Raw genomic sequence first — 20,694 nt, forward strand, 5'->3', positions numbered from 1 at the left:
CTGACCTGGCATTTACAGACATCCCTCTGCTTCTGCCTCCCAGTGCTGGGATTAAAAGTGTGGGCTACCTTGCTCAGAACCTTTTATCTTTGTCTATTAGTTCACTTCTATCTTTAACACGGCGGGGAGCAAACCTGGGGTTGCAGACATGCTAAGCAAATGCCGGGCCACGGAGGTATGATCCCCATCACCGTCACCTTATTTATTGCCATTTATCATTGGCAGTTCCCAGCAAATGCTTCAGAGTTCAGGCTGGAGAATCAGAGGGCTGAGGTCCAAGTACTGATCTTGAGCAAGGAACTTAACCAACCTTCAGTTTCTTCCCCATTAGAGAGCTCACAACAGGATCTAGGGTTATATGAGGACTCGAGATAATACAAATCGGTCCTTAGCAGAGACACTGAGACCAGCACACACACTATTCCATTGTTCTCATTATGTGTGACTTCCTCTTGAGCCCTGGAGCTGAGCCCACATAATCATGGGCCAATGAGCACCCCTGTGGATGTTCCCTCTTCCATGAAATGGAACAAGCACAGTGCAACCCCGTATCTGGAGTGGATGGTGCAGGTGAGGCAGACGGGGCAGGTGCTGCACAGGAGCTTCCTTCCCCTCGTCCCAACTGCAGATCCCCAGAAGAACAGGGAGGATGAGGTCTTTTTCCTGCTCACATCTACAGCACCTACTCTGCCCTGCCCGCCACTTAGGAGGTCTTCCGGAAATGCTGGCTGAACAAAAGACCACCATGGGAGGGACACACCCCTGCTGGCGTCATTCCCCCAAGGCCCCACCAGCTTCCCTTCTCCCAACAGTCAGTCATAGGGTTTACAAGGAGGCTCTCACCACCTAAGGATGATTACCGTGTGCAAAGGATAAAGAAATCCTGGTACACACGAACAATGGGATTTCATTCGACCAGAAAGAAAAATGAACCAATTCATTTGCAGGAAAATGGAGATTATTATGTGAAGCAAAATCAGCCTGCCTCAGAAGACCAAATTCTGCAGGGTTCCCCCCCCCCCCCATCAAATGTAGACTCTGTATCTACCTTTACGTGTGTTATCATAACAAGAGAAAGGATGCGGGGAGCGAGAAGAAGCTAAGATCTTCGTGGGGGGGGGGGACAGGAAAGAAAAGAAGGTAATGGGATCCAGGTGAGAGCAGGGGTGTTTATCTGAGGGCAGTAAAGGGACAAAGGGCGGGGTAGAAGAGTGAAGGGGGCAGTGAGATGAGAACAGAAATAAAATACATCGACACACATGTGTAAACACAATGAGCATACTTTGTATGCTAACTTAAATTTTTAAGTAAAAAACCAAACCCACATCTATGTGAAACAGCTAGCCTTCAACTCCTGATCTTTTTGCCTCCACTTCCCAAGCACTAAGACCACATGCATGCGCCACCACGCCTGGCACCTCTTTAACTGCCCTGGGCTGTATCTGGCATACACTAGGAGGCCGGATCGCAGGTCTCTTCCCACATGGTTAATGAGCTGCCCAAGCACTGCAGATCCATTGTCTTTTCTTCACTGACAGGGAACGAGATTTTCACTGAATACTAACATACCGTCTACATATAGGTGGTCTGTTTTAGTCTCTTTGGGCCAATCTTTTCATTCTTAAACTTTTAACTATTCTAACCTTATGTCTTTTACTACCAGCTACAAAGAAGTTTGTTGTTTCAACTGTTTTGTTCTTGGGCTGGGGTAGGTCAGTGCCTCCTCTTGCCCAGCTTACACGAAGGCCTGGTTCGGCCCCGGCAGCAGCAGTACTTTCTCATGATTCTCATGATTCCAAAAGAAGTTTAAGAACCAATGCCAGGGAGAGCTGATCCTCTCTTTTCCCTGCTGGTTTACAAGCATGGTCTGAACCAAGCGGACCCTCAGTGCCGCTCAGGGGAAGTTCTTACATGCATATACAGTAAAGCTGGCCTTAAATATGGCGAAGGAGGAAAATCCGAGCTCTTGAAAAATCGGGTGGTGGTGGCGCATGCACTAGGGAGGCAGAGGCAGGTGGATCTCTGTGAGTTCGAGGCCAGCCTGGTCTACAGAGTGAGTTCCAGGACAGCCAGGATTACACAGAGAAACCCTGTCTCAAAAATGCAAAACAAAACAAAAACAAAACAAAAACAAACAAAACCCCAACAATCAAAAGGTTGTGGTGGAAGTAATTTTACAGTTAGGATCAGTATTTTAATAGTAATAAAACTGATCACAAATTTCTGTGGTGGAATTGTAGCTACTCAGATCAATGGAGTGTGATGCTGGCTCATTTTATTTTTGTCCCAGCCTCTCCTGTCCAAGAAACTAAAAATGGTCTATGCAGCATCTAGCACAGAGGTCACATGTGCCTGTTTGGTACAAAGAAATGTGGCTGGGGCAACTACATAATGGAAATTTGAACTTATTCAAGTTTAATTAGTTTAAATTGAAGTGGTCACATGAGGCCAGTGGCTACTGAATTTCAAGGTACACCATCAGCCTCAGGGGAAAAAAATAAAAGATAAGGTGATCCAGCCCTTCCCACTCAGATTTTATTCACTGGCCTTCCTGCAAGGAAGAGAAGCATGGACCAGGGAACGGATTGTTACAGACACAGCCCTGGAGGGACCACTGGGGATGAACACAACACACTCTCCAGTGGACCTACATCTGTCACTAGCTGTGGAGCTGTAGAGCTACCTGAGAAGCCCAGGAAGGGCCCACTGCTTCCCACAGCAGAAAGACAGTTGTGTGCAGAGGAATGGGAGCAAGAAGGAAGGGTTTCAACTGCGTGGGATCATAAGCTAGAGGAAGACATCAGAGGGGCAGTGGGAGATCGTTCAGAACGTAGCTAATTCAGTGAGGGGAGCACACTAAGTGATTCTGCAGAAGGAAATGCCTAGAATCAACTCACTCAGCAGGCAGTATGTGATCAGATTCACACAGCATATTAAAAGCAATAGGTTCTGCAATTTAAAAAACTCTAATTCTCACTTTTTTTTTATTTTGAAAGAGTATGACTTTAAATTTCTGGGCTCAAATGATCACCCATCTTCAGCCTTCCAAGTAACTGGGACCACAGGCACATGTGGCCACACCAGGTAGACTGTCATTCATTCATTCATTTATTCATTTATTCATTTATTCATTTATTTATTTATTTATTTCAGTATTAGGGATTGATCCAGGCAGGTACTTGGTCAATGACCTTCGTTGCCAGCCTGAGTTACATACTTCAAATGAAAGAACAGGTATTCTAATTAGATCTTAATAACGATGAATTTTTAAAAAGCTGATGAAAATTAGCTGGACATGAACGCACACCTTCAATCCCAGCACTCAGGAGGCTGTCAAGGGGATCAGTGTGTTTGAGGCCAACTGTCTATATAATGAGTGCTTGGGCAGCCAGAGTTACGCCGTACCGTGCCTCAAAACAAACAAAAACAAACAAACAAACAAACAAACAAACAAGCAGAAAAACCTGTCAATATTCTGGACCTTGATGAGAAAAGAAGAACTCAAGTTGGGTGTGGGGTACATACCCAAATCCTAGGACGCCCAAGCAGGAGGGCTGTGAATTTAGGCTAGCCTGGGCTATGTAGCAATAAGCTATCTTAAAAAAAAGGAAGAATGAGGAGGAGGAAAAAGAGGGGGAGAAGAGAGAAAAGGGAAGAGAGGGAGGTCTCTTACAAACCCCTTAAATGTTCAAGGCTCCTATTCTTTCTTGGCTGAGGGTTTGAACCCGGGCCTCCCACACACCAGTTCAGTGATTTCTGTGAGCTACAGCCAAGCTCCAACACACTCTCAGAGCCAATGGAAGAGGCTGAAGACCAGCATCCCGGCAGGTGTTTCAACATTTAGCATTCTATGCAGAACCGCTTTCTGAGGAGGGTTCAGGTGCACAGCGCACAGGGCAAGACTCACCTAGGGCTGAGACAGCGAGATACATACATACCTCTTCTAGGCTGAGCTGCAGGTACTCAAAGATCCTGTACGGGTTTCTCCTGCACACCAGTCTCTTTCTTTGCAGCAACTACAAGGAAGGAAGGAAGAAAGGAAGAGAATCAACCAACCGCACACAGGTGAGCACCACCTGTCACGAAGACTGAATCCACAAACGAACACTTCTTCATACACTCAATGCACACTGCTGTGTAAAACAACCTTCGTGGAAAAGGAGGGTCTGGTTTTTCTGCTGCTAACACTATCCCATGGATTGTCCCCGCAGATGTGATAACTCCACTGTTGAACAGTGTCTCCCACTCTCAAGCTGTGTACCTATTCTTAGATGTCAAAATCTTCATTCTCTTAGCTGTACCCGAGATCAGGCAATTACACTGTGTTTCTTCTCCCAAACAAGACACAGAGAACTACTTGTTTTAACTTAGTTGTAAAAAAATTTGTTTAAAATTTGAATTTAGTGGAAACTGTCCTCACAACTGCCGTGCAATGGGGGCAGGGCTTCAGTGGTGGCCTCAGCAGCACCATACGAGGCCAGAGTGACAGCAGGCCTGCCCAGCAGCAAATGAAGGGCACTCAGTGGGCAGATATCTGCTGGCCAGCAGCAGGTGGCTCTGGAGGAATGACGGGCAGTCTCGTATCTCTAGGGGACATGCCCCCAAAGTCCTGGGGGACGCTGCAACAGCGGGTGGCACTGACCCCACTGCTATACCCTTCCTGTCTGCATCCAGTCACAGCCAAGTCTGTGTCAGTGAGGGACTAACAGTGATGGATAGCAAAGGAGGGGGACCCTAACTCAGCACAGTGGGAGCTGAAACGGATGTGGACTCTCTCTTTACAAAGACCGACAGCAGCGTTCTCAGACTGGCTGACGGTAACTGACACCCAGATGAGGGAGCGTGGCACTCTGTTCTACATACCTTCTCATCTGAGGCCTCCTCCTCCTGGACATCACACAGCTCTTCCTCAACGAGCACATACTCGTGAGCAGCCCTTTGCTCTCCTGCCGCCTGGCTGCTGTCTTCAGGCCAAAGGCCACCCTGGGGAGAAAGGGCTTCCTGGCAGGGGACCTGGGGCAGAACTGTGGTGTCCTCTATCGCATGTCCATTAAGGCTAGATGGACTAGCCACAGTGAGTGTGGCATGGCCAGGCCCCTGTAGGCAGTCTGAGGGTGTGCTGAGACCCTCACCATCTGATGGTCCAGCACCTCCAATGGTCATAGAGAGTTTGTCCTTTCCCACTCTGCCTTCCAGGGAGGAGCTGGCCTCGGAGTTGAGTGGATCACACTGTGGGGCCTCTTCTTTCCCCTTTCTGCAAGGAGGCTCAAGTGGTTCTGTGTAGTCTCTAAGGATCTTCTGCAGAGTGCTCTCATCCTGGCCCTGTCTACGCATGAAGTCCATGGCCCATTCTACTCGATGCTGATACCTGCCAACAGAAACACTGGCAATAACACACCCGTCTCAACTCTAAGACAACAAAATGACCAAGAAGCCTACAAGACAGCCTGTGAAGATGTGGAGTTTTCCCGAATGGTGGATCACAGGCAGAGCTTGCCTCCTTCACATTCTCCCACATCTAACTGTCCAGCAACAAGCATGTATCACTGGCCCTTGATATCATTTGCTTACTTTGACAAAATTAACCCCCATTTAACAAAGAGTGAAAACTTATGTAATTTAAAAACAAGAGATGCTGGTAAATAAGGCAGAGAAAATATCACCTTTTACTGGGATCCATTTTGACTTATTTTTAATCTTGGTTATCACATTGTTCCTTAAGGCACCCCTTTCATAGTATAAGGCCCTTCGTTTATAGCATTGGAAAGTGAATTTGAATCAATGTTTTTCACAGCACCCAAGAACATCACTGGATACGGAAGGAAATGATTTGCCTTATATACGGCTCGACTTTGCTTTCTGTTGGAATCAAACACTTTGACCAAAGACAACTTGTTGTGATGAGAGAAGCGGGCTGCTTCCCGCCACCCGGCTAGCTTTACACCCAAAATAATTACACAGAAACTGTATTCTTTTAAATACTGCTTGGCCCATTAGTTTCAGCTTCTTATTGGCTAATTCTCACATCTTGTTTTAACCCATATTTAGTAATCTGTGTAGCACCATGAGGTGGTGGCTTACCAGGAAAGATCCTAACCTGCGTCTGTCTCAGGTCTGAGAATCATGGTGACTGCCTGAGGCGTCTACCTGACTCTGCTTTCTTTCCCCCACAATTCTGTTCTATCTACTCTGCCTACCTAATTTTCTGTCCTATTAAATAGGGCCAAGGCAGTTTCTTTATTAACCAATGAAAGTAACAGACAGATGATCCTTCTCCATCATTTCCCCTGGTACAACTTAAGTTTTTAAGAAGTGCTTAGCATTTTAAAAAGTGCTCCTGGATAGTAAAAAATTACAGATTCACAACAGGACAGATTCAGACATAAAAGACCTTTAAATGGGCCACAATGTTGGATGAGTGTACGTAGGCTTGGGAGAGAAAAGAAAAAAAATACAGAAAATAAAGTTAATACATTAAAAAGGGTAAAGTCTTTAAAGAGACAGAGTACAGATAGTTATAGATTTAAAAAAGTAAAAAAAAATAAGTCATGTAAAAATAAAAAATTCAACCGGGCGGTGGTGGCGCACGCCTTTAATCCCAGCACTCGGGAGGCAGAGGCAGGCAGATCTCTGTGAGTTTGAGACCAGCCTGGTCTACAAGAGCTAGTTCCAGGACAGGCTCCAAAGCCACAGAGAAACCCTGTCTCGAAAAACCAAAAAAAAAAAAAATAAAAAATAAAAAAATAAAAAATTCACAAAGAATCTGGATTCTTTGTATTGTTGTGTTTTCTTTAAAATTTTTTTTTTTTTTTTTTTTTTTTTTTTTTGGTTTTTTCGAGACAGGGTTTCTCTGTGGCTTTGGAGCCTGTCCTGGAACTAGCTCTTGTAGACCAGGCTTCTTTAAAATTTTTGACTGTAAAGGAGCTAAGTACAAAAAAACATTTCATTGTATGGGCTGCCAAACTAAACCAACATATATGTTCTAAAGGTATCTTGACTTCAAAATTTGGATCTAAGGACATGATGCTTTGAAAAGGAGTTTCTTCTTTTGTTTTTACAGAAGATGAGACCCTATGGATTGCTTCTATCCCAATATGGTATGATAGACCATGTCTTCCTAAAAGGTTGCTGTAAACACCCTCAAAAAATTACTTCACTCAACTGCCAACTGAGATGAACCTGGCACACAGGTTATACCATAAAAGACCTAAATAACAGCATCCCCATTCAGCACAAAGCAGTTTGGAGAGAAATAACTGTGCCCATATTCCCAAATATTGTTTATAAATGTTCTTTTACATTTAAAGGGGGATATGATATAGATATAAATAATTTACATTGGTATGGATTTTAAGGTCAATTTTGTTATATGTATATGTATTTCTGATATTAAGGTATTGTGATTGTGTAGTTCATTTAAAAATGTAATTTGTAATTAGAAAATATAGGTTGCTAATGGATAATCATCGATAATAGTCAAGCTTGTAGTCATGCTAGTTAAGATTTTTCTGGATATATAGAGATATATTTCAGTTAAATAGGCATTCTTCATATCTTTCAAAGACTACAAAATATGATATTTAATGTTTTAATAACTTAGGGCTTTTCATGACAATGAGACACGTCTGCTCCTGGCAGCACCAATCTACTTCAAGAGGAAGATGGGCATCAAAGAGGCTCCTTATGGAGTTGGTTAGCCATTTGGGCAAGAAACTGCTCTTGCCTAAACTGACATAAACATAAATTGGACACAGAAAACCCACAGAGAGAGAACTGCTAAACTTGCCTAAAGGTGAGATGGTCTTTCGGGGTACTTGATTCATAAGAGTCTGTGAGACATTCTACAGGACACAGCAAAAAGTAACTAAACTGGCTTTAAATTTTCCTGCTTCATGGAAATGTCTGCTGGATACTATGGGCCTGTAGGCCGAAGATGGATGCCCCAATGGTACAAAAGAACTTTGGGTGACTGTCCAGGCAGTGAGATGTCTCTGTCATTTCTAGAGTGTTGGAAGTTGCTTACTTCTTGTTTACTTAGGTAATATTATATCCTCCTGGAGTCTTTGATGGAGTTGAAGAATGGTTAGTTATAGTTTTCCTTAGTTATGATAAAAGATAAAATATCTAAATATTATAACTGTAATTCTTGCTTGATAATGATAACTGTTTTGTTATATGTAATTTTACTATGTTAAAGTGAAAGCCTTTCTTTTTTGTTTAAACAGAAAAAGGGGAAATGATGGAGGAGGGTCACCTGTCTATGTGTTACTTTCATTGGTTAATAAAGAAACTGCCTTGGCCCTATTTAATAGGACAGAAAATTAGGTAGGCAGAGTAGACAGAACAGAATGGTGGGAGAAAGAAAACAGAGTCAGGCAGACGCCTCAGGCAGTCACCATGATTCTCCGACCTGAGACAGACGCAGGTTAGGATCTTTCCTGGTAAGCCACCACCTCGTGGTGCTACACAGATTACTAAATATGGGTTAAAACAAGATGTGAGAATTAGCCAATAAGAGGCTGAAACTAATGGGCCAAGCAGTATTTAAAAGAATACAGTTTCTGTGTAATTATTTTGGGTAAAGCTAGCCAGTGGCCGGGAGCCAGGTGGCGGGAAGAGGCCTGCAGCTCCTTCTACAGAAAAGCAGGCCTGCTCGCCTCCTCACTACAGCAACTTGGGGAGGATGGGGTTTCTTTCACCTTAGAGCTTACAGGCACCATGAGGAAGCTGGGTAGGAACTCCAGGCAGGACCCGGAGGCAGGAATGGAAGGACAGGCTGTGGAGCAACTTTGTTTACCAGCTCACTCTCTAGCTTGTGGTCAGCTGGCTTTCCTATACAGCTCAGGCCCACCTACATAGGGATGGCAGCACCCACTGTGGTCTAGACCCTCCTCCATCAGCTAGCAGTTGAGAAAATGCCCTGTAGACTATTCTGACAGAAGCCATCAACTGAGGTTTCCTCTTCCCATGTGTCAAGCTGACATTCAAGATTGGCCACCACTGATTACAAATTCCCCATAAGAATCTTGAGAGTATAGTAACACATTTATACACTCCAAGGGCTAAGCACTTGCCAAGGTGCAAAGACCACAGTGAAGACAACAGTGCTGTATCAGGACATTGCTGGGCTGTGTTCCTGTGACATCAGAACCAGTTGCAAACCAAAGACCAGCAGAAGGCTGACCTCAGCAGCCAACACCCATGGCTCTGCCCTTGCCCAAGAAGACATTTGTAGTTTCATTCCTTCCCTTATTACACCTGTGCGTTCAGATGCCTGGATATATCAGGGTTCGTGAACTGTCGTGTCTCAATACAATCCAGCAGGCAAACTGTCTTTTGCACCTAGAAAGACCTGTGTATGCTCATCAGAACCCCAAGCTGTTCACATTGGTCTTCCTACACACGGATGACCATACATCCCTGCCGGTGGCCATGTCAGTGGAGCAGCAGGTGGCAATAGAAGTTCATGGTGTCTGTCGGTGTAGGGTAAAAGCAACAACTGGAGCAGGAAACCGACCAATCACTGAGCACCTGACTCGGAACCCAGAGCTAGTGAAAGAAACACACTGTGTATTTGAGGCCTGAGCCAGGAAAGAAACATCTTTATCCCTGAACTCAGGACTAAAGACATGTGCCCTGTCAAAGAAACATTTTGTCCCTAGAATTAGAACCAGTGAAAGAAATATGTCCTGGACCTAAGATTAAAGTAAAAAAGCTAAAAAGGACCAGAGAGAGAAACACAGTTTGGCCATCAAGTCAGAGCCATCTCTGCCCCTGACCAGCTAAACTGACCAATCCCTGAGCAGGGAAAAATTAACCAATCCCCTGTCTCCCTGGAAAAACTCTGTCCCTAGGAAGCCCTATATAAGCCTCTCATCCCTCCTCCCCCAGTTAAGAGTTGCCCTTAAGTGGCAGAGACAGCCATTCTCCTGGATTCCTCCTTCCCAAATAAATTTCTTTCTCAAAAGAGTCTTGGGTGATGACCTTCATTTGCCAATACAAAGCAGAAGAACCTGGCTGGGACATCTCTTAGGGGACTGATCTGAAAAACCCTGCTGAGACCTCCCTAGGGGGCCTCAGCAAGGTGGAGCAGAACAGAAGAACCTTGCTAGGATCCTCCTTAAGGGGGCTGAGCAACTCCAGCAGAAGAAAAGTAACAACTTTTCTACCGAGCCAGAGGAGGTTGCTACATTTCTGCAGGGGGCTTCCCTTAGCAGAGAGTTAGCAGAAGAAACATCTTTGGCTGGAGAAGAGGCAGACAGCTCTGCTAGGACGCTTCTGTAAGGGAACAGAGCAGAACTCAGCTGTAGCGGCTCTCCAGGAGAAGAACAGGATCACTATATCCTGTGGGGAGACCGCACCCCAGCTTCAGATGTCCTGGCTTCCTGATAGTCAGGACACCTTTCCTCCAGGGCTGAGCTGTCCCATTGCAGCTCTGGAGGCCAGAGCTGATCTTTTGTGGCTCTACCCCTCCAGAGCTGTCCTATTGTGGCTCTATTTCCCCTAGAAATGTTCTTTTGCGGCTCTACCCCTCAGAGCTATCCTGTTGCAGGCTAAGTATATCCTGGCTTCCCAGTAAGTCAGGATATCCCAATACCACTACTGTAACACATTTCCCTACAGTCGGCCCACCAAGAGATGGGTGAATCTCTTTTAGGCAAGGCCACGGGACTACAGACCCCAGAATGTCCTTTGTTTCTGCTGTTCCTTTACATGCTTGTTACTGCAATATTTCTCTGGTATCTATCTAGTGTGAGTGGATGTGGGGAGATCTCCACTGCCTGTGATATAGTGAGTTTATCTCTTGGAAACATCCCATTCTACCGGGCAATTTTATCTGTGAGTTGTCAAGATGACCCCTCATGACTAAAGGTTGTATGTAACGAGATCTCTGTGAGGCAGTAGGCTAGTATCCCCAATTTTGTGAGGAGGAAATGGAAACAAAAGCTAAGTAAAGGAGAAAAGCTGGAAAGATCTAGAAAGAAGTTTTCTTGTGCTGGCAAGTGTAGATTCCTTGACTTAAAAATGTGACTTAGTCACAGTGGTGCAAGTGTGTTACACCAGCAATAGGAGGCTGAGGCAGGGGGCTGCATGCTTTAGGCTAGCCTAGGCTACAAGGTAAGACCTCAGGTGTAAAAAAACAACAAAATCAAAAGCATAGAAAAAAGTAAAACTCTAAAACCAAAACATAGAAAGAGCCACTTAACTGAAGGTTCAGCCATCTCGCCTCCTTTACACAGAGCCAGAGTAAGCAAACACACAGGGCTCTGCTCCACTCTGTGCAGCTGCCTGGGCAGGGCAGATGTGGCATCAGACCCTTGTTCCACACAGACTCACAGACGCTGTATGATCCTCCCTTTTCAGGCTAAGGAACTCACCTATAAACTCAGGGTGCCACCTCAGGGGGTTGTGACAGGGTGAACTGAGAGGAGGCTTGTGAAGTGTGCAACACTTCTTGGGTAGGAGTTACACATCTGCTTTCTTGCGGCAAGGGCTTAAGGGGTAGCATAAAACAGCTCAGTCTGTCTCGGAGCACATATATTAAAACCTACATGTGGCCCTGGACCTGACTCTTCTGAGTTCGAGTTAACCCATGGCACCTCTGCTTCTCCCCTCTTCTGCCACATGCCACAACCACCGCACTCCCACCTTGTCATATCTCAGTGTCCTAATACTACAACATGAGTGGCCACAGGATTGTGCGGAAGAAATCCCAAGTAAGGCCAGAGATGAAAGAGACAGACAGCAAATAGCTTAGGTGTGTGGCATGTGGGTCCTAGAGTGTTGTCCTCCTATTGGCTGAACTCCTTAAAAAGTCTCCTGGAGGAGGGTAAGAACAGAGAAGAGTTAGGTGTCAGTGAGCAGAGGGGAAAAGGGCAGAGGGAGGGGGCACAGCTAGAACTTGAAGCAAACTCACTCAGGGTGGCAAGAACCCCACACCTCTCAGGCTCCAGGCCCTGATCATGCCTCTTTCACTGGCCAGACACCCTCCTCTACCTGATCGTCTATTATCTGGGCCACTCCAGAGCTGGCTCTGGAAGGCCCAATTCTGACCTCAAATCCCAGCACTTGGGAGGCAGAAGCAGGCAGATTTTTTAGGAGTTTGAGGTCAGCTTGGTCTACAGAGCGAGTTCCAGGACAGACTCCAAAGTTATACAGAGAAACCCAAGAAAACCAAAACCAACAAAAACAGATGCCAAGATGTTACTTCAATTGACCATCACTTCCCTGAGTGACAGTCTTCAACCTCTGTGACCAAGTGAGGAACTTAACTTCTATGGTTCAGTTCCTCACCTGCAGAACATGGACATCAAGAGGGGTTGAGGGGTTGGATCTTCATGGGCTGGATGACGACTTAGGAGACCAAAGAGACGTCTATCATGTGCACAGCACCTCTTATAAACATGCACTAGCATCAGTGCTGTGAATAGTTGCTTTATTGTTCTCCTGTGTCAATGCCTCTCACTCTAGAGCTGAGCCCATTTAGTCATGAGAAAGCTAGTCCATTAGTGTATCTTTTCAATTTAGGATGAGGTCATCTGGACTGGTGTACTTAACAGAAGGAAGAAATACAGACAGACAAGGGGATACACACACACACACACACACACACACACACACACACACACACACACACACTGTTGGAAGCAGGGACTGGTCAAGAAGACTGAGGACTGCAGGTATCACTGTAAGCTGAGATTAGCAGGAAAAGCCCTCTCATGCCCTCCAGAGGGAGGTAGCCCTGCCAAAACCTGCATTTTGGTCGTTTGGCTTCTAGAACTGAAGATCCAGTTCTGTTGTTTTGCATCACCGAGTCTGCAATCCTTTGGGCTGGCAGCTGAAAGTAACACACATGAGAAGAGGAAACACTGCTGGGCCCTCATGCTGCAGACACTGTAGTGCTGCTGAGTGGTGCTCTTCAGGGAGGTGTGGGACTCACTTCCTCAGACAGGCTGACCTGCCATCATCTACACAGCAAGACTGATGAGGAGGGTTCGTCAGTCGCTGTCTTCTTTCTGAATCCTAGCTTTGAGTACAGTGACCTGTGTACTGTGGTTCTCTTGGGATGGGGGGGGGTCGGCCAAGTTCTAAGTCCTACTCCCAGCCTAACCTGGGAATATATACCTCCCTGACAGTCTGTTGCCAGCAGGGCACAGGGCTGTGAGAGTCTGTCATTGCGAGGCTCAACAGAGGGGCTGGGGTCTGAACTAGAGCATAAACAATAAGAGTTGGGAGGAATAGACCCCTATTTTGTTTTATGAGAAAGGGATGTGCTGGCTAGTTTTATTGTCAATGTGACACAGGCTAGAATCATCTGAGAGAGGGGAACCTTAATTAAGAAAATGCCTCCACAAGACAGAGCTGTAGGCAAGTCTGTAGAGCATTTTCTTAATTAGTGATTGATGGGGAGGGCCCAGTCTATTGTGAGTGGTGCCATCCCTAGGCTGGTGGTCCTGGGTTCTATAAGAAAGCAGGCTGAGGCCGGGCAGTGGTGGCGCACGCCTTTAATCCCAGCACTCGGGAGGCAGAGGCAGGCGGATCTCTGAGTTCGAGGCCAGCCTGGTCTACAAGAGCTAGCTCCAGGACAGGCTCTAGAAACTACAGGGAAACCCTGTCTCGAAAAACCAAAAAAAAAAAAAAAGAAAAAAGAAAAAAAGAAAGCAGGCTGAGAAAGCCAAGTGGCGCAAGCCAGTAAGCAGCACTCCTCCATGGCCTCTGCATCAGCTCCTGCCTCCAGGTTCCTGTCCTGTTGGAGTTCCTGTCCTGACTTCCTTCCACGATGAACAGTAATGTGAAAGTGTAAGCCAAATAAACCCTTTCCTTCCCAAGCTGCTTGGTCATGGTGTTTCATCAGAACAATAGTAACCCTGACTAAACAAGGGGTTTACCCTGTAGTCCAGGCTGGACTAGAACTGGCCTTGTACTCAGAGCAATCCTGTCTCAGTGCTGAGATTACAGGTATGAGCCACCATTTAGGCCCAGCCTTATCAAGGGACCAGTAAGTCCAGGGTACAGAGATGCCAGGTCTGGCCTTGATATCCTGGAACTGACTCCAAACCCAAGTAAGTGAGAGATGGGACAGAGAAAAGGGCTGTAGACCCAACATCCGGGCAGCAGAAGGACCATAGTGGGGAGAAATTAACAGGAGAGGTAATGCATGGGCAGGACAAGGATACGCTGGGATTAGATGGGCACCATACAGGTGCCTGAGGAGCCAGGGGAAATGCTTCCAGAATCTCTAAGAGGGGCTGATAGCCCTCTGGCCCTACAGTGTGTAGAGCAAGCACGAAGGCAGGACCATCTGCCCACACGGGTGGGAGGCCTACTCAGAACCCAAGTCCCGGCATCTCTGGACTTCATAACACATTCTTGACGTGGCAGCGGTTGGTGTTTTCGGAGGTTGACCTGAACAAGCAACACACTTCAGATGGGATTTGAGCCACATTAAGCTCAGTCCCAGTTTTCAAGTATTCTCCTCTACAAAGGTACAAGGATGTGTCACCAGGACTAACCCAGCCCCAAGACAGCTGCACCAGAGCTAAGGGCGCCCTCACTTACTTCTCGGAGGTGATTATAGGCATGTCTGTCTGCACACCTGGAACAGAAAGACATTCTATTAGTTCCAGACAGACTTCCTCAGAGGGAACAAAACCCACTTAAGAAAGACAGGTAATTTCGAGATCCCGTCACACATTTGGATGGTGATGTGTATCGGCCACAGCCGGCTTGTTCTGACCGCCACCCTCCCCTGCACCCACATCCTCCTGCTGGCTCAGATGGGCCCTCAGAACACTTGGGCCCTGTGTATGAGCTTAGCAGGAAGGGCTGCAGAGACCCTTGATGGTGGTGTAGTTTGGGGTATGGGGCTGGGGGGCTCCAGCTCTACTGCTGGGCGCCAAGTAGGACCAGTCCATTCTTCTAGAGTGTGTTTCAAGTCATTCAGCAGCCTTGCTTTTACTCCTGAGTCCCCCTCATTCTGCCTCGAGGAAAGCTATCTCCTTTCTCAAATTCAGCACTGTGGAGGTCTGAATGAGAATGGCCCCATAGGCTCAGAGATTTGAATACTTGGTCACCAGGAAGTGGTACTATTTGGAAGGATTAGGAGGTGTAGCAGAGAAAGTGTGTCACTGGCTTTGAGGTTTCAAAAAGCCCATTCCAAGCCAGGTTCTCTCTCTTTCTGCTGTCTGTGGATGTAGAACTCTTAGCTACCTCTCCAGCAACATGTCTGCCTGCATGCTCCCTGACATGATGACAACAGACCAAACCTCTGAACTGTAAGATAGCCCCCATTTAAATGCTTTCCTTTATTGAGTTTATGGTCATAGCATCTCTTCACAGCAACAGAACACCAAGATAAGTCTCATCTGCAGGTTAAGGAGGCTTGGCAGGAGGCTGTTCAGTTTAGGGAGGAGGCAACGAGTCTGCTGCGGAGGAGAGGTGGATTCTGGGGGCAGTTTATGAAGCAGAGGCATTCTGACAGGAGAAAATGGTCAAACTCTCTTCTATGAGGGTTGAATAACAGGTGGCTGTTCCCTAAGACAGGTACCACCAGGGTTGTTATATAACTGGATATACCTAGCCAATTGATTAAAAAAAAATTGTTGGGCGGTGGTGGCACACAGCTTTAATCCTAGTACTTGGAAGGCGAAGTAGGAGGATCTATATGAGTTCAAGGCCAGCCTAATCTACAAATTGAGTTTCAGGACACCCAGAGTTGTTACATAGGGAAACCCTGTTTCAAAAAAAAAAAAAAAACAAACAACCCCCCCCCCCAAAAAAAAGCCCAAAACAAAAAAAGAAGTATTTATTTATTTATCTTGAGGCAGAGTCACATTATGTAGCCTTGGTTGGCCTGGAACTTTCTATGTAGATCAGGCTGGCCTTGAATTCACAGAGTTCATCCTGTATCTGCCTCCAGAGTACTGGGATTAAAGGTGTGCACTACTGTGACTGGCTTTAAGACTTTAAAATTTTTATTTATGTGCACTGTGTGTGTGTGTGGAGGCTTGGGGCACGGGGAGGGGGGCGAGCACCTAGAAGAGGGAGTCTGATCTCCTGGAGCTGGAGTTCAGACAGCTGGAACCGGGGAACCAAACTTAGGAAACAAAAGTGCTCTTAATGGCCAAGTCATCTTCCCAGCTCCTAATATCTCTATTCGGAAGAATTACTCTGAAATACTTAAGTTTCACAAGTATACAATGTATCGGTGAGCTTTCCAAGGCAGAGCTGCGAGGCTTGTCCTCACTCCTGGGCTCCACCACACTGCTTTTGCTGTGTGATGGGGACAGAATACAGGACGTCCACACACTAGGCAAATCCTGTACCTCGGAGTGACAGGGTCTTGCTATGTAACACGGTAGCCTCAAAATCACAGCAATCCTCCCGTCTCAGTGCCTCCAGTGCTAAGATTTCTGTGTGTCTCACCATGCCTGGCTTATGTGTTCATTCCAGTATTTATTTATTTAGATAGGGCCGGTTAGCAGGTAGCCTAGGCTGCCGTCAATTCACAATCCTCCTCACAGCCTCCCAAATACTAGGATTACAGAACTGCACAGCCATGCTTGGTCTTGTCCTTCCTTTTCATCTGGTATACAAAACACAGAAGTTGTACAAACAATGCGTAACCTAACCACACATGTGCACTTGTGTAATTTTTAAGTCAGGTATAATATCTACCTCCTCAAACCCTTCCATCTTCAAAAATACTAAGTATGGATTACTGTTAAAATGGGAACTGAACGTGTGTTCTCTGCAGGAGCAGCCAGTGCTCTTGATGGCTTAGCCATCTCTTTAGCCCCCAAATACATATCCTCAGGCCTCCATTTTGTATCAGCCACAGCTCACAGCCTTAGCCTCTCATTTAATAACCTCAACCTTACTCTAATCTACATTTTGTTTTGTTTTTTCTTTTTCTTTTCTCTTTTTGGTTTGTCAAGACAAGTTTCTCTGTGCAGCCCTGGCTGTCCTGAAACTCACTTTGCAGACCAGGCTTGGCTCCAAACTCAGAAATCTGTCTGCGTCTGCCTTCAAGTGCTGGAATTAAAGGTGCGCACCACCACTGTCCAGCTTATGTATTTCTTTACACGAACACACTAGTGCTTGCAATCACACCCTTCTCCTTCAGCTGGGTTGTTTCTGTTCTTCCAGTATTACAAACAGGGCCCCAGCAAGTCTGCTGCTTTTTTTTCCTATTTGTTCCAGTGTACTGTTAAGATAAATCTAGGTTACAGGGAGAATACAAATATAATTTTGCTAAATATGGTTAAATTCCCTTTGTAAGCGCTGAGGCACATGAATGCGTGTGCATACACACACACACATACACACACACACCCCTACCTGTGGTGACAGAGGTTTGCCATGGCCTCACCAACTCAGCACTGCCAGGCTTTTGGGGCCTGCCCAGCTGCTGAATTAACACCTCCGCGTCTTACATGGGTCATCTTACCCTTGTTTTTTTCCCTGTTGAGACAGGTCTCTAGCTGGTAATCCTCCTGTCTCAGCTTCCTACTTGCTGGGATTATAGGTCTGAGCCACTATATCAGTGATTCTCAACCTGTGGGGGTCACATGTCAGATATCCTGTATATCAGATACTTACATTATGATTCATAACAGTAGTAAAATTATAGTTATGAAGTAATTTTATGGTTGGGGGGGTCTTATTTATTTATTTATTTATTTATCTTTCAAGACAGGGTCTCACTATGTATCCCTAGCTGTCCTGGAACTCACTATGGAGATCAGGTTGGCCTTGAACTCACAGAGATCCACTTGCCTCTGCCTCCCAAGTGCTGGGATTAAAGGCAAATACTACGCCTGGCAATTCTTTTATGTCTTAACCTACTGGTATTATTTATGAGGATGCCTTGGAAAATGTATTAGAAGAAAAGAATTGTAAATTAAGGAGTTACGGCACATTAATTAGTTTTAAGTTTTAAACTCCATATATTTGTGTGTGTAGGTGTGTACATGCCATTTCACGTGTGGAGGTCAAAGGACAACCTGCAGTAATGACTCCTTCCACCATATGGGTCTGTGATGTCTATTTTTGGAAGTAACTAAAACCCAAGCACACAGGTGAGGGAATTTTCATGATTGGATTATTTGTGGTGGTAAGACCCACCCTAAATGTGGGCCACACCTTCTGGTGGCAACCTATATTAAGAGGACATGAAAGAAGGAAGCTTGTGCTTTTTACCCACCAGCCTTCATTCTCACTGGCAAGTTCCTCCACCCTTCACTGGCATTGGAGCCCACTTCCTTAGGATTCCCACGTATACTAAAGACCAGCTGAGACATCAGCATCACGGGCTGAACTACCGAATTCTTGACTTTCTGTCAGGAGACAGACAGCCACTGTTGGATTAGTGGACCATAGCCTGTAAGTCATACTAATAAATCACACACACACACACACACACACACACACACACACACACACAATTCTGTTGCTCTAGAGAACCCTGACTAACACAGGGCCTGAGAGATCTGACTCAGGTCATAAGGGTTGGTGGCAAGCATTTTTATCCACCAAGCTGCCTCACCACCAACCCTACAGTATGTTCAACAATGCCAAGGCTACTGCAAATTCTACCTCTGCAAATAAAACCCCAGGCTCATTCTGACTGTAGCACAGGCAGGCATAACAAAAAAGCCAGAATAACACTTTCCCCTGTCTTCGGAGGTGCAAGGGTGGAAATCAGGGCAGTGTGTGTGAGCAGGACTTGTGACTATTTCCCAGAATGTGAAACACATTTCCAAGAACCAGAGGGATCTTTCTGCCTGGTGTGTTGGTACATGGGAGAGCCTGAGTTCAGGGCCAGCCTGGGCTAAGTACTGAGCCATTCTTAGTCAAACTGAAACAAAACAAGAACTGTTTTGCTGTAACTCTTGTAGGTGATCTTCCAGGCACGAGCACTGTCAGTGTGCCTCTCTTCCAGAATTTACCATCTCACCAGGACATGTAAGTGTCAAACGAAAGCTGCAGGGCTCACCTTTCCATCTGGCAGCCAGCTTAGGATTGGAGATTGTGAAGTTTGGACGGCTTCTTGAAAGAATGCCTTTTCCAAAGTAACCCTTCCAAGAAGAAAACATGGTCAATGCTCAGTTGTTAGGACTATTCAACAGCCTCATGTTTCCTTGATTCTCTAATGCTCATACATTCCCACCTCTGTGGTGTGTGGTGTATGTAGGTGTTCGTACATATGTGTGCACACATGGGAGAGCAGGTGCATGCGTGCACACGTCTGCATGCCAGCAATGTTGAGTGTTTCCCGTGGGTACTGGGGTCTGAACTTAGGACCTCATGTACTTTACTTGTAGATCATCTCCAAGCCCCACAGATTTCAGTACCAGCTCGCCCATCCTAATGAGGAACCACTTTGGCTTGTGTCTGGCATCCTGAAGGCACCAGAGCCAGCAGAGGCAGCTTCTTCTCACATGTGGAGCGCACTGGATGTGGGGGCAGGAGGTATGCCTTGGATCACATCCTACTCTGGACTGGAAGTATCCTTCTCTTTCCTGCTGATTCCCCCCAAATACACACTTTCCCTGCTTTTGACTATCAACAAGCAGAAAAAAATCAAATAATAATAGATGATTAAAAAGCACGCAGCCTATGAAAAGCCTCATCTGCCCTTGCACACTGTGAACAAAGGCCTCAGCAGTGAGCTGAAGGCAGACGGGGACCAGTGAGGCCTTAACGCACCAGAGCCCACTGACCTTACTGCAAACTCTAGAGAAGGCAGAAGAGAGGCAGGGTGCCCTCCAGTTGTCCTGGCCTGGAGTGGGAGCAGGGCTGGGGTCACAGGCATGAGTGACTGCAGTGGGGCTGCAGGTACAGCTCAGAGGAGGAATACAAGACCTCGGGCCAATCCCCAGCACCAAAGCAAACACACAAATACTGACACTGGACTGTGGTGATAGGGAGCCACTCTATAGGTTCAAATGTCACTGAATGAAAGGTATGTTCACAAGGGGTGAACTCTTGGCTATCAGCTATACCTCATCTGGGCTGCTTAAAAAGTTACTTTTGCTAGTTACTTTAATCCCAGCACTAGAGAGGCAGAGGCAGGCAGATCTCTATGAGTTTAGGGCCACCCTGGCCTATAGAGCAAGTTCCAGGATAGCCAGAACTACACAGAGAAACCGTGTTTCAAAAAATAAAAACAAAGACATAACAAAACACAAAAACAAACAAAAAATCCATTCCTTTAAATTTCATGTGTATGGGTGTTTTGCCTGGATGTATGTCCATACCATGTCTGCCTGGTGCCTTCAGAGGCCAGGAGAGGGCACTGGATCATCTGGATGGAATTACAGATGGCTGTGAGAGGCCAGACTGGTGCTGCAAATTGGATCTAGGGCCTCTGGAAAAGGAATCTCTGCTCTTCACTGCTGAGCCATCTGTCCATAAGGCTGCATTTTAAAATGCCTCAGTGATAAAAAAAAGATATGGGCAGTGGACTGGGAGAAGGTGGGGGGAGGCCAGACACCACCTGAAGTCCATAACTGCCAGTGACGTGGGAATCCCCTCTGTGTGCTGTGATTACCAATAATTGGTGTAGGAGGCCCTTCTGTATTTGTATTGCTTTCATTGGTTGAATAAAGAAACAGCCTTGGCCTGTTGATAGGGCAGACTTAGATAGGCGGAGAAGACAGAACAGAATTCTGGGAGGAAGAAGGCAGTGTG

The 20,694-nt window shown here is 46.1% G+C and overlaps 1 protein-coding gene across 2 annotated transcripts in view; it reads right to left on the reverse strand.

The window, feature by feature from the left end:
* The window catches only part of Tsen2 (tRNA splicing endonuclease subunit 2), a 39,620-nt gene that overhangs the window by 13,239 nt on the left and 5,687 nt on the right, over positions 1-20,694 (reverse strand). For both annotated transcript variants that reach the window (XM_038320118.1, XM_038320119.1), the window contains exons 3-6: positions 18,998-19,079; positions 14,560-14,596; positions 4,864-5,368; positions 3,939-4,016 (exon numbers count right to left, since the gene is read on the reverse strand). In XM_038320118.1, the coding sequence (XP_038176046.1) occupies positions 3,939-4,016; positions 4,864-5,368; positions 14,560-14,596; positions 18,998-19,079 (702 nt within the window). The remainder of the gene's footprint in view (positions 1-3,938; positions 4,017-4,863; positions 5,369-14,559; positions 14,597-18,997; positions 19,080-20,694) is intronic.

This window comes from Arvicola amphibius, chromosome 2 (genome assembly GCF_903992535.2).
Source record: "Arvicola amphibius chromosome 2, mArvAmp1.2, whole genome shotgun sequence".
NCBI lineage: Eukaryota > Metazoa > Chordata > Mammalia > Rodentia > Cricetidae > Arvicola > Arvicola amphibius.